The 15916-nt window shown below is 40.7% G+C and overlaps 1 protein-coding gene across 3 annotated transcripts in view; it reads left to right on the top strand.

Annotated features, from left to right (window-relative positions):
- The window catches only part of MAP7 (microtubule associated protein 7), a 188729-nt gene that overhangs the window by 111397 nt on the left and 61416 nt on the right, over window positions 1-15916 (top strand). For all 3 annotated transcript variants that reach the window (XM_054023725.1, XM_054023723.1, XM_054023724.1), the window contains exons 2-3: window positions 229-330; window positions 6442-6519. In XM_054023725.1, coding sequence (XP_053879700.1) covers window positions 229-330; window positions 6442-6519 — 180 coding nt within the window. The remainder of the gene's footprint in view (window positions 1-228; window positions 331-6441; window positions 6520-15916) is intronic.

Genomic DNA, 15916 nt, shown 5'->3' on the forward strand with positions numbered 1-15916 from the left:
AGCCTGAATATTCTATGATAATCATGCATGGCGTTGAAGTTTTGTGGGGAAATTTGGAAGGACCATTTGTCTGCACCAAATGTTATAGGGTACTTTTTCTAAAATAACAGGCAGGGCCAGAGTTGTTAATTAAATGCTATATAACATGAGTAACTTACAGTGTAATAGAGAGAGACTGTTTTCTAATAGCATGGTTAATTATGTAATCTCTTTCCCTTCTCTTTTTAGCATCAGAAGACTCTAAAGTGCAAGACAAGAAAGCTGCTTCTTCCAGCCTTCCCACTTCTGTTGCTTCAGGGCAAAGCCCCAACAGCTCTGCAGCTAAAGCAGGTACGCCATTATACACTTCTCATCACCACTGTTTGTTTGCCTAGACCACAGAAAAGCTGTTATTTTTGTAGAACCTTTAAAAATGTTTTGGGCTCTTATATTTCATCTGCTGCTACTTCAGTTGAAAATAATTATGAATGATTATTCCTGCTCAGCTGTGCTGATAATGCACAAAGAAGCAAAAAAGCCATGTACATTTTAGTTCTGAAAAATGGGGAAAAAAGTCATCTCTCTATCTGTACTTACACCAGAAAAAGCACATGAAATCAACAGGCTACCTTGGGGGTAGTTTCACACCCTTGCTTGCTACGATTTAAATAGTTGTGTAGACAAGCCCTTAGTTCCTAAATGGAAGGAGTCAGGTCTCAGTGCATGAGGCACAATCTTAAAGCTAGCAAGGCTGCCTCTGCACTAGTAAAATTAGTACCCATGTTTCAGAATGGTGCCGCTTCCCCCGGCTAAGACAGGTGTTGACAAGGGTCACATGCATTTTCATTCCATGGTTATAACAGTGCCAGAGTCTTAAGCAATCGCTCACACTGTGAGTGAGTGAGTAGAGTTTCTGCCCCATCCCAAACAAAACTCAGTTCCTAAAGCTTGGTTCTCCACTCAGTCCCAGGGGAGCTTGGGCAAAGTGGAGATGGAGTTACAGTTTCTGAGTTTCTAGGCTCCATGCACATTAGAGCTTAAAAAGAGCACCTGTAACCTACGCCACTAGAATGAAGTCCCTCAGGGATCTTGCACCAGTGGCGGACTGGGCATAGCACCACTTCACTGCTCACCAAATGCTCCCGCCCTCTTCTTATACCAAGCCATAACTACATGAATGCTATACAAAAAGAGAGCGCTACCGTGTAATGTCCAGAATGAGTCTCACAATGTATTAGTATCAAACGTTACATTTTTTAAAAATTTTATTTTATCCATTAAGGCTGAATTCACGGATACATTTTGTGTGTTTTGCAGAACTCTGGAGCAGCACAAAATAGCTGCAGTGTAGTGGCCAATTACACCAGGTTTACAGTTGTTTTGCATCAGTGAAACAGTGCAAACCAGTCAGTGTTTACTAGTGAATCTGGCCCTTAACTTGCAATTGGTTTACTGATTTAGCTGATACAGTTGTTTTTACCACTGTTATGAAAACATGCTCAAAGCATTTTCATGACATGGTAGTAAAAATGCCCAAGTTCTGTCCTGAACAAAGTTTACTCTGTGAGTGGGTGGATGGGTGATGGTGGTGGTGTTTTTGTTATAATTATTTTTGTAAAAAATACGCCAGCACACTTACCAAGTAATCTTCCATGATGTGAAACTGGAACTTGACTGTCATAGCTGAAAGGAAACAGATCTATTTCTTTTTTAAAAGTTATCTATAAAAGGCTTGAGGCAGATGAGAACAGAACAGTGCAAGGATTAGGGAGATAGAGAGAATGTAGATGAGAGGGAAGGCTCTCCCTTTGAATAGCACTGGTGGCCAACACACGGTCCTCCTTTCCCATGGGCCCTCACACACACCAGCTTCCCCCTATCCAATCCACTTCCTCATTCTCTCCCCCTGACCTCCCTCACTGTCCACCTCAGGTCTCCCACCACCACAAAGCAGTACCATGGCCGTCAAGAGGGGAAGGGAAGTGTTTGTGTGTGAGGAGTGCTTATGGGTGTTGAGTGGAAATGGGCACGAAGAAAGGAGCATTATCTGCGATGTCACAATGGCCCCAGTTAAGAGTGGCCTGAGCTACTGAAACTGGCCCATCGTCTATGAAGCAATATTAATAATTAGATATAATAATCAGTAATTTAGCATAATTATAACCTAATTTCTTCAAATGTAACCTATGCAGAAAATTTCAATTAATATTAATTATATGGAAAGTTTGATGAGTCTATTATTCCATTGCTAAGATAGTTGGAGACAAAAAAGGTTGACACTGAGTGCTACATTTCTTAAGGGATCTAGTTTAATTATAACTCCTAAACTAATTTCATAGATTTTACTTGTAAATTCTCAGAAAATGTATTCATTCTGTACTCAAAAAGGAAGCAGTGTAACTTTTGTGGAGGGTTCACTGTATTTTCATAGGGGTTGCATCCCTGCTTTAAGTTCTAAATTAAACTTTTGCTATGGAGCCATGACCAGTGCCTCCCTGATAACCTCAGAGCACTCCTGTCAGACAGGTAAAATATTGAGCATTTGTATATTATGCCCTGAAATTCTGTTAAGTATAATTATCTCAATAGTATAATGAAACGGGGAGCTGAGCATAATGAATACAAAGACATCGCAGCATGACCACTCAGCAACTTCCATACCAACAGCCGGCTCCTGCAACTTGCTTCAGCACCTTCTACAAGAAGCTGTGCACCCTCAACTCCCACTTAGGTGAATGAGAGCTGAGGGAACTCTGCAGCAGCGGCCCCTAGCACCACATCTTCCATCTCGCTGTGAGAGAACCCAGAGCACGTGACCATGATAAATAAGATTAAGGCAGAGTTATGTTACTCTGAACATAGACTGGCATTTTCACACTCCTCTACAGTGCCAGTCCCTCTGGGTCCTAGACATGAATGTATTGAACTGAGAGACCCTGTCTAAATGTGCAAAGAGACGAGAGACAAAAGAGGTAGCAGTGCCCTGTGGAACTTTTCTACCTAACCACATATTTTAAAATTATATACTCAGAGTGTCAGCTGATCAGTGGGATCCAGAGTGCTATTGTTGGAGTTTGGGCATGAGGCCAAACAATGAAGGGTTGATTTCCAGACCTAATAGAGACATGTAATTAACCTAGTAGGATTTGCTTCATTACCCCCGTCTATTCCAACCACCAGCAGAGCAGAGGCAGGTGTGATATTTGGTTTGCCACTAATCTCTGAGCTCTCATACCCACCCTTCTGCCAAAATTTATTTCCTCTTACACACACCCAAAAAATACAATGGAGAACAAACCATGATAGAATACAGGCGCACTGCCTGCACAATTTGGGACATACTGCTGAATTCCATGAGGCTTTTCTAGCATATCTATCAGGATTGTTAAATGTGCAATGTAGCAAAAGTAATTGAGTTCTTTAAATTGAATGGCAGAGAGCACTTTTTTTTTTTATTCAAGCCGCTGCTCATTATTAGCCAAGACTTTCACAATTCATCTTTCCTTATAATCTTTGTTCCTTTCAGAGGAATCCCTCTCCTTCTCTCCTACGTAAACATCTGACAGAAGGTAGAAAAGAACCAGGTAGGGAATAGTGTATTCTGAAAGAAGCAGCATGTACTCTAGATGATCCTGATCTCCCCGATCACTTACCATCAAGTTGACAGAATGCTGAAGTTGCTGAAAACAAACTCTTTCCTAGGGGATTTCATATTTATTGCACAATGATCCAAATGTCTACAGCCTACTCGAGTTGGAGAGATTTATAAACTGTCTTCTCGGGGCCAGTCAAAAGAATTGAGGGGTTTGTTGGCATTCCAGAAAGGAATGCTGTGTTAACCTGTATCCTGCCCCTGTATGTTAAAAAGAATGGACAAGAGCCACCGTTTTTCTTAAATCAATCCAAATTCTGAATATCTACCATGCATGGGACCCAGAGTCAAAACTGGCATAAAACAGCATAGCCTTCAGGAATCTAGGCCAATATACAATAATTAAGAATCTGGCCTGGTGGGTTTAGGTAACAAATTACCTGTATCCTTGTTAATGACTTTTCACTTCACTTTAGTAATGTTAACCTAATTTTCAGCTTGTAGCCCAGTTAATATATTTATCTTTCATTCTACCAACATTGAGTGTGATTTGCCACTGTTGTTCTAGTCTTCCATTAGTGTAACTTATTGAATCAGGACTGTAATTTCTAACCACTAATCAGATTGGTATTACATCATCAGATCATTGTTCACTGATAACATTTTTAACATAATTAAACTTAAGGCAGGGAGAAACAATTTATTCATCCACGATGATAAGGTTCTGTCATTCTAGTGCACGAGCATCAAGTCAGATGATGATATCTAAATTATTTATTTACTGTAACTCAGCCATCATAAATCAGTTTTTAAACATCTCAACCTCGCTTCAACATTTATTTTCCACAAATATGTATGTTTTCCCTCAACTTTTTTCAGTGAAAGTGTTGTTTTCTGTTGGAGCATGGCTTTGGACATTATAAAACCAGATTTTCAAAGTAAGGTGCAGTCATATGCAGATGTTAGCACACACTTACTTATGCACACATATCCCTGATATGATGGTGTATATCAAATATATATGCACTCACGTTGCATAACTGCATGTATAAATTGAGTGCCACTTCCTTTACTTGAAAATTGATGCATTTGAGATTCTAGAAACACAGTAGTATCTATATTAATAGTTGCCTTGCTTACATTATTATTTAGATTCCAGTCGCATCCAGAATGTCCTAGTCTCTTTTCATGATGAAGACACAGTCCCAGCCCCATTCTTTGTTTTAATATGAAAACTATAAAAACTGGGGTCTAGTTCTTCCCAGTATCAAAATAACACTGACTGTTTATTATACCCCAAAATCTTTTCTATCGTTCTGTTTTTCTGTTGTTTGTTTGTTTGTTTTAGTAAACTTTTCAGTACTTGTGAGGAGTGTCAAATTAACAACCCCGAAGACTGAACTCATTTATCTAAAGAACAAGTAAAGAATAGGTAGTGGCAAAGCAAGTTTTGCCACATCTCCCCTGACAAAGTACCTTCATTGGGGGGTCCAGATGCTGTGGGAATGGGGCTCAGTGGGGTGGGGATCCGGGTGGTTTGTTGGAGTGGTCCAGGTGCAGGGGAAGTGGGGCTCATCAGGGTGGTTCTGAGTGCGGGGGGTGAGGCTCGGCGGGAGGGTCTGGGGATGCACAGGGGTTGGGTGGATGGTGGTGCAGCTCCCCTGTACAGGGATCCTTCCCCCTGCAGCTGAGGAGCGATGAGTGCAGAAAGTGGGGGGAGGTGGTTTGCAGAGCTTCTTGCAGTGGGGAAGGGGGGAACTAGGGGTGGGTCTGACCCAGCCCCGGATGCCATGCAGGGGAAGAGGAAGTCCCGTCCTCCCCAGCTCAGCTCTGACTAGCAACAGAGCCCATTGCAGGATAGGAGCCACCAGCTGGGTCTTTTCCAGTCCCGCTCCGTGCCCCATAGTAATTTACCTCTCTGCTGGCTGCCCTGGGCATCCAAAACATACTGCTGGGGAGGATTGCATGACTGCTCTTGTGGCTTCCCTTTGCTTCCCCGTCAGAGTCATTTTTCTGTGGGGGACATAAATTCTGCGCATTACTTTGTCAAGATCTAACTTGGTTTTTCATGTACTGCACTTCAACAGTCCTAAAGGAAATGGCTTTTTCAAAGCTATTACCATTTCATGGTCGATGTACTGTACAGTGAGCGTACTCTGTGGTTCTGTATCAAGGATGGGTTTCAGTGTCTTATTGGAAATTACAATGCAACATCAATGAGATATTGCACTATTGCCCTGCCAGCTTCAGAACACACACACACAAAAATTAAAAATACATGATGTATGCTTGGTTTATTGATTCAGAAAAGCACTTAAGCTTGTGTTTATTTTGAAGCATGCTATGATATTACTTACGTGGTTAAAGTTAAACTCTGCTGAATCTCCCATCATTTTTTAAAATTCCAGAAATGTCCCCATTACTAAACAGCATCTTACTGTATTTCTTCCTTGAGATAAACTGTTTTTTTTCCAAACTGTACCCACACAAAAAAAGAACCAAAGTTGACTCCAAAGTGATTTTTAAAGTCTCTAAGTTATAAAGATCTAAAAAAAATCTAGCTTTGTTGTAGCAAGAACAGCCAACCTTGCTAGAGGGATCAGGGTTGCCACATTACCCTAGATTTTTCAGTGAGCATTTATGTTGGTTCTTTTCACCTTGGTATAATTAGAATGGGGTTCACACTTATATTAAATAGATAGTCTTCGTTTAATATGAGGGATTTCTAGAGACACTGGATTTTATATGTTTGAGACTGCCATTATAGCTACCATTGTAGGTAGTGGTTGCTGTTCTAGTAAACTTGCATTTTCTAATATAAGATCTTAATCTCTCTTCCTGATTTTTTTGTTTGTTTTTTGTTGTTGCAGACCATCCACCTGTACTAAAAGTTGATGACAGACAACGGCTTGCTAGGATACGGAGAGAGGAACTGGAAAAGCAGTTAGGTGAGACATAACGTTATTTAGCAGCTATAATTTTCAGGATTGTACTTTTTGGGTAGAAGTACCTAATAGTACAATATGCTATCCCTAGCAGCATAAGGAAAAATCATGTTTTAAATATGCAATATTGTTCTTTTAGACATCTCATTACATCTTGAGGGTAGACCTGGTTTTCATGCATATTCTGTTATTTGCCATTACTGATCCTATTACATGTGTCTTAAAGCTCTTTATAGTATTGAACTAAATGGGCCAAATTCTGCTCTCATTTACATCAGTATAAGTGAAAATAGTTACACCGATTTCTTCTGTGCACGTTCTCCAGACTTAGAGCAGAAATTTTCCTAATATGTTGAACACAATCCTGTGTTGTACATAAAACATGATAGCAAATTATGTCAATGTATAGATTGAATTTTAGATATCAGTGTGGTTTTTATTTGTGTTTTTTTTTACTTGATCAGATTATTTTTCTACTTATTGAGTGCATCTGTTCATGACATTAAAGTAATAATGCGTGCATTCACAGTACTCTTAACCAGACTATCCAGATAAATATTTACGCTAAGGTTAATTGACAAGCAGCTATTTTTGATCTTGATGTAGAATAGCAAAACAAATTACAGGCTATAATCTTTGTATTTTTCTTACACAAGATTGCTAATAATAAATCACTTTTTTTTTTAAATAATTTCTTATTTCTGTGAGAGTAAAGTCACACCACTGAAGTCATCAAAATGGAGCTTAAGTGGTGCACAGGCCTTGTGCTAATCTGAATTTCACCCATTGCATATTGGCCCAAATTCGGCTCCCATTCAGAACACTAATCTTGATGGTGTTACTCCATATTTACACTAGTATAAATGAGAACTGAATTTGGCCCATTCATATATCATAAAGGTAAAAAGATTAATAAAGATTTGTATGGATAATAACAGTTGCATGTATTGACCCATTTTTTTCAAAGCAGCCTGTTGTCGGTGTTCTCAGTTGATAATTTTTTCTGTAAGTTTCGGCATTTCATGTTTTTCCTCTGCTAAATGAAACTGAGTGATAGCTGTGAAATCTAAAAGTTTAGAAAAAAATAAGAATAAATTTTTAGGTCCATGCAAAAGTCACAAAATGTTTTGCCATTTCATTCCAGAGAATTTTGCATCCGACAAAAAGAATTTGCTTAGCCTTCTCATTTATACATAGAAAAAAAAGTGAGAAGCCAATTCAAATGTGGTGGTCGTGAATTCTTGAATGGCAGCGTGTCATTCATTTTCTGGGGGTTTTGGTGTAATGTCTGAAAACTTAAGTCTCTGGTATGTTCATATCAGGGTATATAGATAAACTGTTACACACCACACACTCCGTTGTCTGAGGCATCAAATGCAGGTAAAAGAGACAGAAGTCTGTCAGTTATTCATCCATTGCATTGCAACTGCATCTATGCAGCAGATTAAATGCAGTCTGTGCTTTTTTGGAAATTGCACATATGTAGTCTGGTTACCCTGCTGAACTCTGACATGCTCCCTCTTGTTTTAAAAAAAAAAAAAAAAAAAAAAAGAGTCTTTATCTTGAGCAGCACTGAGCACCCACAACTCCCATTACCTTCACAGACGCTTAGGAGTTGCAGATGCTCAGGATTGGGCCTGGCAAATGAAAGTCCAAATAAAATCAAGAGCCAGGATTTTTCTCAGCTTGGCATTAAACAAGAGGGGACTGCAGGGAGCTATGTTGGAATTTAGGCCAGGCAAGACACACACAATAAAACCCTTCATAGCAAACACCAATTTACAGCAGAGTCAAAAAAACGGGCAGAATTTAGCCAAGAAAGGATATACACAATTGCGCACACACCCAGCCTCTGCAGCAGTAGCTGGAATAGCAGCCACACAGTAAGGATATGTCTCCACTTGGAGCTGGGGGTGTGATTCCCAGTTCAAGGAGATATACCCTCACTAGCTCTCACTGAGCTAGTGCTCTAAAAACAGAATGTAGTTGTGGCAGCACAAACGGGGAGGGACTAGCTACCCTGAACATCAGGGCCGGCTCTAACTCTTTTGCCGCCCCAGGCAAAAAAAAAAAAGCGCTGCCCCGCCATAACACCCAGCCCCCCCCCCCCCCCCCTCCGTGCGCCGCGCTGCCAAAACCCCTGGCCTCCCCCCCGAGTGCCGAGCCACCGAAACCCCTGCCCCCAGCGCCGTGCCGCACCGCCAAAACCCCACCTCCCCCGAGGGCCGGGCCGCCAAACTCCCCCCACCCCCGGGCCGGGCCGCCAAACTCCCCCCACCCCCAGCACCGCGCTGCCCAAACCCCGAGGGCTGCGCCAGGCCGCACAACCCCAGCTCTGCACCACGCCAACCCCCACCCCCACCTCCAGTGACGCACTGCCGAAGCCCCCACCCCCACCGTGCCGCGCTGCTGAAACAAAAACAAACGAACAAAAAAACCTCGAGCGCTGCCCAACCGAACCAAAAAAAAACAAAAAACCCCGAACACCCCCACCACCCCAAGATTGGCCGCCCCTTCCAAGGTGCCGCCCCAAGCACATGCTTGGTCGGCTGGTGACTGGAACCGGCCCTTCTGAGCATGTACCCAGTGTCTCTGACAAGCACACAGTCCTGGCAGCTAGTCTCTCTCACTACTGCCGCTATCCCCTGCTTTTAACATGCTGGCTTAATCCGAGCTAGTGTGAGTATGTCTCCTTGAGCTGGGGATGGTGCTTCTGTGCCTGCTGAACATTGAAGGTGTTTTCCCTGATGCAGTGTTAGGACCAGGTGGATCACCTTAACCTGTTAGCTGCCTTCTGTTCACTAACTTTGGGTTTCTTCCTGTTTCTCCTCTTTGATGGAGAGACTTCCAAGAAGCATGCCCATTTATATCCAGGAGAACTTGCACATCAAGACTTTGGCAATATTCTCATCCTCTCTGTGGTCAAATGTCACCCCAGCAACTGGCTAAGCAATGCATTCCTAATTACTTGGTCCTCGTTGTTGGTTACATTTGGTAAATTAAACCTAAATTACTCTGCAGCCGCTCTTGAAGGTCTGCAGGCAGAACCGTAAGGTTGGTAGATGGCTAGTGTGCAGGATGTGTCTATGGGGCCTGGCTCCCCGGCTCCAGCTGCTGACACTTAATAGCTGTGTTTCTATTGGAGAAATATATTTTTCTTTTGTGAATATAGAATCACAACTGCTGCTGCTCTTGCTGGCCCTCTCTATGTTGTGAGCTATGCCTTCGGTGCCGCAAACAGAGCATGAGAACTCTGATCTGCCTATGTGTGCTATTGAATATACCCTTTATAAAACGACATACTCAATCAGAATATACCATCTCTTATGTAGCTTTAAAAAAAAAAAAAAAAGTTGTGTGGAAATGTGGCCTTTAGCTGACTTTGAGCACTGTTCATTTGGATGCAAAGACCTTGATTTTCTGCTTAGTAAGAGGGATGGAAAACATAATTCTATAATCCTTTCACAATTTAATTAGAGTAACTCTCCTTTTAAACTAGTAAGCACAATTGCAACTGTTCATTTTGGCCGGTAAGCCTAACTTCAGTACCAGGCAGATTGGTTGAAACCATAGTAAAGAAAAAAATTATTAGATGTAGATAAACATGACCTGTTGGGGAAGAGTCAACTCAGATTTTGTAAAGGGAAATCATGCCTTACCAAATTCAATTAGAATTTGTTGAGGGAATCAACAGACATATAGTGTATTTGGATTTTCAGAAAGCCTTTTACTAGGTTCCTCGTCAAAGGCTGTTAAGCATACTAAGCAGTTACGGGATGAGAAAGAGAATCATTTTATGGATCAGTGACTGGTTAAAAGAGAGGAAACAGAGACAGACAGTTTTCACAATGGAGAGAGGTAAATAGCAGTCCCCCAATGATCTGTACTGAGACCAGTGCTGTTCAACATATTCATAAATGATCTAGAAAAAGGGGTGAATGGTGAAGTGACAAACTTTGCAGATGATACACAATTTGTTAAAATTGTTAAGTCCAAAGCTGACTGTGAAGATTTACAAATGGATCTCGCTAAACTGGGTGATTGGGCAACAAAATGGCAGATGAAATACAACATTGATACGTGCAAAGTAATGCATATTGGGAAACATAATCCCAACTATACATGCAAAATGATGGGTTCTAAATTAGCTGTTACCGCTTAAGAGAGAGATCTTGGAGTCATCGTGGATAGTTCTCTGAAAACATCCACTCAGTGTGCAGCAGCACTTAAGAGCTAACAGAATGTTAGGAACTGTTAGGAAAGAGATAATAAAACAGAAAATATCATTATGCCACTACATAAATCCATTATACGCCCACACCTGGAATACTGCAGGCAGTTCTGGTTGCCCCATCTCAAAAAAAAAAAAAATTAGAATTGGAAAAGTTACAGAGAAGGGCAATGAACATGATTATGGGGATGGAACATCTTTCATCAGAGGAGAGATTAAAAGGAGTGGGATTGTTCAGTTTAGAAAAGAGACGACTAAGGGGGGATATGATAGAGGTCTATAAAATTATGACTGGTGTGGAGAAAGTAAATAAGGAAGTGTTGTTTACTCCTTCTCATAACACAAGAACTAGGAATCACCTGGTTAAATTAGGCTTTAAACAAACAAAAGGAAATACTTCTTCACACAAAACATGTGGAACTTGTTGCCATGGGATGTTGTGAAGACCAACATTATAAATGGGTTCAAAAATAATTAGATAAATTCATGGAGGATAGGTCCATCAATGGCTATTAGCCAAAATGGTCAGGGATGCAACCCCATGCTCCCTATGTCCCTAAACCTCCACCTGCCAGAAACCTCTGACTCTGGCCACTCTCAGAGAAAGGATACTGGGCTAGATGGACCATTGATTTGAGCCAGTATGGCCAAGCTTATGTTCTTAAGTTATGGCATACAGAATGACAGGCAAAATAAAAAAGCAACAAAGACAAAGGAAGAAAGCAAGAACAATTAGATGGATCCATCTCTAGTTGGCTGCAGTGTGGCTCCTCAGCAACACAGGCTACTTCAAGCACAGCAGAATTTCAAATCAAGTTCAAGGTCTCGGTTCTTATCTTCAAGGTACTCCAGGCCTTGAGCTCAAGATATCTAAAATACTGCCTAAAGCTCTGGGATATGAAGACCATGGTGATTAACTCTGTTCCCCGGCACATGGGAACTCTGTACAATAAGGGTTAAACTCGTCTGTGCAGGCAACAGAACTTTCTCGGGGCCAATCCAAGATTGTGGAATGAACTCCCACAGGAACGAAGGACCTTCACAAACCTCACCACCTTCTAGCCTAAGTGCAAAACATATTTCTGTAACTTTGGTTTCTGTAACATAAATACATAGCGACACATGTATTAAACAACCCTAGTAGACAAGACACTTCACTGCACACTTTTCTCCCTCTGGAGAGAGGAGGAGAGAACAAACACATGACAAATGTTAGTCTCATTGCTTAATGCACTTCTAGAAGGTGCAGATACTATAGTGATGAGTATGCTCTAAGAACCTATTTGGGATAGAATAGTCATCTGTCAAGCTTCTTCATTCTCCATTCTGCTCCTATTTTTGGATATCTGTCTAGGCAATCGCTCTCAGAGGTGTTGACATAACAGAGTCTTCATTCTTTCCTCAGTAACAATGCCAGCCTGTAAAGGTTTTTCTTTCATAAGAAAAGTCAAAATCCAGTCTATACATCCTGGGCCACAATACTGATTTCTTTTGTCAAGAGGGAAGTTAGAGACAGGCCCACAGCTTAGGAAGAAACTCAAGAAAAAGAAACAGAAGAACAAGTTGTAAGAGAGTTTCTGTGAAGTATTAAAACAGTATATGTTTCAAAAATATTCAGTTTGCTTGTACAGTTTAAGGAACATCACAGCCTTGTTTTGATGCGGTGAGGGATAAATTGCCATTCAAGGTAAAATCAAAACTACTTTCAAAGTTATTTTGTATGTTAAAATTTTAGCCTCGTATTTTGGTAACACAATGAATCTTTTCCCCTTCCTCCACTTAACATAAAATGTATATGGTTGACCTATCTGTGATCAGATATGGGAAGGGCTCATTTAGAATCTCAAAAACTGGAACTAGAAATCAGTTCCCAGGCTGCACAATTGAGAGGATTAATAAGGCAGTAGCTTAGTCAAACTATAAGTCTGATTCTCCTCTGAGCCTGGTGTAAATTAGTAGTACCTGCATTGAAATCACCTGAGTCAAACTGGGGATTTAAGAGGAAAATCAGGTCCTATGGCACATACAACAGAACAAATTCTCTCTGATGGCTGTTCCTGTATTATAACGATCAACTAATATTAATGTGAGGCTTAATTAGAATTTCAAACACTGGAAAACAAAACACTTTAGTCAGTACAAAAGCACTGAGAATCTCAAAAACTGGGGGAAGGGGGAACACATGCTGGTCCAGATCATCAGCTGACAAGGTCTTTCGTTAAGTATCAGTGGGGTAGCCTTGTTAGTCTGGATCTGTAAAAAGCAACAGAGAGTCCTGTAGCACCTTTAAGACTAACAGATGCATTGAAGCACAAGCTTTTGTGGGTGAATACATCTTATGCTCCAATACATCTGTTAGTCTTAAAGGTGCCACAGGACTCAAGGTCTTTTGTTGTTTTTCTTGCTCCCCTGATAATTTTCAGAATGGTCTTTCCAGCAAATCAGAATGGGCAGGCCCAAAGGAGCACCCCCAAATGTGCTCAGGTCCATTCCTCCAGCTTCTATCCCTTTCTTCTCTTGTGTGCGTTTTTGTCTCTTGCCTTTTCAGTTTGCTTTGCTGCTGCTGTGACTGGTAAATGTCCACTTGCAGGGCCTAACTAGTGATGTGCATGCAAGTGAGCTGCCTCAAGGACAGAGTATGAGCTTTTGACCTCATACTGGTATCGGAGCCAAGAAGTGCCACAGCCTGTCAAGAAAACAGTAAAAGTGAAACAAGGTTTTTGCCAACTCATGCTTTTATTGCAAGTCTCACAATATCTTGTACTCTTCTTAAAGCTCTCCTATAAGAGGAGAATCTCCGCTTTCGTTTTTTTAAAAAAGTAAGTTTCTAGCTCTTATGGTTACAGAGAAAAGCCTAAAAATGTAACCCAAGGTCATGCTGAAGGCTCAGACACCAGAAGGCAAATAAAAACACACAATTTATTGTTGTTTTAACGATGTTATGATTTTTACGCCATTCATCATTTTTGGGGCCTGACTCATGGTTTTTGAATGCTTGGGGTTGGCAGTATTGGAAGAATAGACAGTGTTGCTATTTTTGTTGTTGTTTTGCATGGATTGTGATTTTAATTGTTGGGCAAGGCACATATAGGCATTAGGTAGGCTTCTTTTTTGTGTTCTTATGTCAAATCAAAATAAATGCAATAAATGCACAAAGTAAACGGAAAAAAGATTACATATCTCTACTGTCTTTGTTATAGTAATCTTTACATGTTGCTTGTAACAATAGTTGGTACAGATTTTCAGATAGGAATGTGATTTTTCAAGTTGACAGTATTCCTTTAAGAGACATCAAAATGCTGTATATTTGCTGGATTATGCAAGACTTGTCTGTCTGAGATGGAAGTTTCTTCTGCTCTCTGGTGATATCCTGAAGATTTTCCTGTTTACAGAATTCCACCTGAATTTTCAAAGCCCAATATTATGGTCAGTGACCTTTCCGTTAAGGAGGACAGAATGGGGCTTTTAGCAGCAGTGCCATTCATCAATCAGCTATCAAGACACACATAGAAAGTGACATGAAGTGCTCTCTACCTCTCTTTATAGCCAGCAATTTTCCAGGTGTGTGTGTGTGTGTGTGTGTGAGAGAGAGAGAGAGAGATACAAAATTACTACAGCTTACTCTGGTTAGCTGTTGCATTCCAATCCTATGGGAGAGTCAACTGGGTTCTGCCTGCCTTATGAATCATGGACAGGATTGCTAAATTACAGATTCAAGGCCAAATTCTGCCCTTATTCACACCTAAGTGACTGTATTTACCTCTGCATAGAAAGCAATGGGATTTGCACAAATGTAACAGAGGGCAGAATTATTTAGTTATGGTCAGGATGCACAAACCAGACAGAAAACAGACTCCCTCTCAGATCTCAGATTTAGTTTGCAATTGTGGCAGTTGGAAATCCCATCTTTTAAACTTCCAGATGAATTTTGCTCATCTTGCAAGTCATTAAGTCACAATCATTATGAAAGCCCATCCATGATATCATTTTTTATATACATGCAATGTTCAGAGTAGAACTGCACTTTCGGTACCTATATTACGTGATATAGAGCTGAACCTAACTTTTCAAGCTCTGAACAAAGCATGCATTTTCATCAGTTTGATTCTAGGTATCCAGCAGAAGGCCCTAGAAGAGCCTCAGGTTGACCTAATGGTCACTAAATTTTAGAAAAATGGGTCAAACACACTCTCCTTCATGTTGCTGAAGATATTAAAAAAGCCTGGCTTTCCCAAACAGAATCCATGAATGAGCTGCTGTGATTTGCTTTTACATCTTCTACTCAACTTTTCCAAAAGCACTTTAAATGCCAAAGAAATGCTTTGTGCACTTGAAGTCTGAAAAGAGTCCAGCGTGTCTCAGCAACTTCACCAAATAATTGAGCGTTTCAATAGAAACGTTATAGTTAAGAGTGTGCAAGCACTTTCACTCTCAGCCTATATATTGAGATGGAAAATCCTCCTTCCAGGCTGCAAATTGAAAGGAATAAGAGCAAGAAGACATTCAATGAAAGTGAAAGACAACAGGGTTGAAACCAATAAAAACAAATACTTTATTACACTTTATTCCACATGCATAAATCAGCATGTGGAACTTGTAAGATAGTACCCAGGACAAAAAATTCATAGGATTCAGTTAACATTAGATGTTTAAAAGGGTGTTGAGAACATCCACGCTTTGGATGAGAATTTAAAAAATAAAACACCTGTAAATCCTCCTGCACCTGGTCATAAGCCAACTGCTAATTTAGGGGGAAAAAATCTTATGGCCTCTTGTTCTATAATTGTGCACTATAATATTTCTTGACCTTTCTCTGAATAACTGATATTCGCCACTGTGAGAGTCAGGATACTGGACCAAATGGAAGATTGGCTAGATACAGTATGGTAATTCGTTGTTCTTAGATTCTTATCAATTGAGTATCAGAGGGGTAGCCGTGTTAGTCTGAATCTGTAAAAAGCAACAGAGGGTCCTGTGGCACCTTTGAGACTAACAGAAGTATTGGGAGCATAAGCTTTCGTGGGTCAGAACCTCACTTCTTCAGATGCAAGACTTCTGTTAGTCTCAAAGGTGCCACAGGACCCTCTGTTGCTTTTTATCAATTAAGGACTCTTTTTTTTTTTAAGATGACTGCTTTCATGCTGTACAAGCTGGAGTTTCTGAGTGAGG

This window comes from Malaclemys terrapin, chromosome 3 (assembly GCF_027887155.1).
Source record: "Malaclemys terrapin pileata isolate rMalTer1 chromosome 3, rMalTer1.hap1, whole genome shotgun sequence".
NCBI classification, from domain to species: Eukaryota; Metazoa; Chordata; order Testudines; family Emydidae; genus Malaclemys; species Malaclemys terrapin.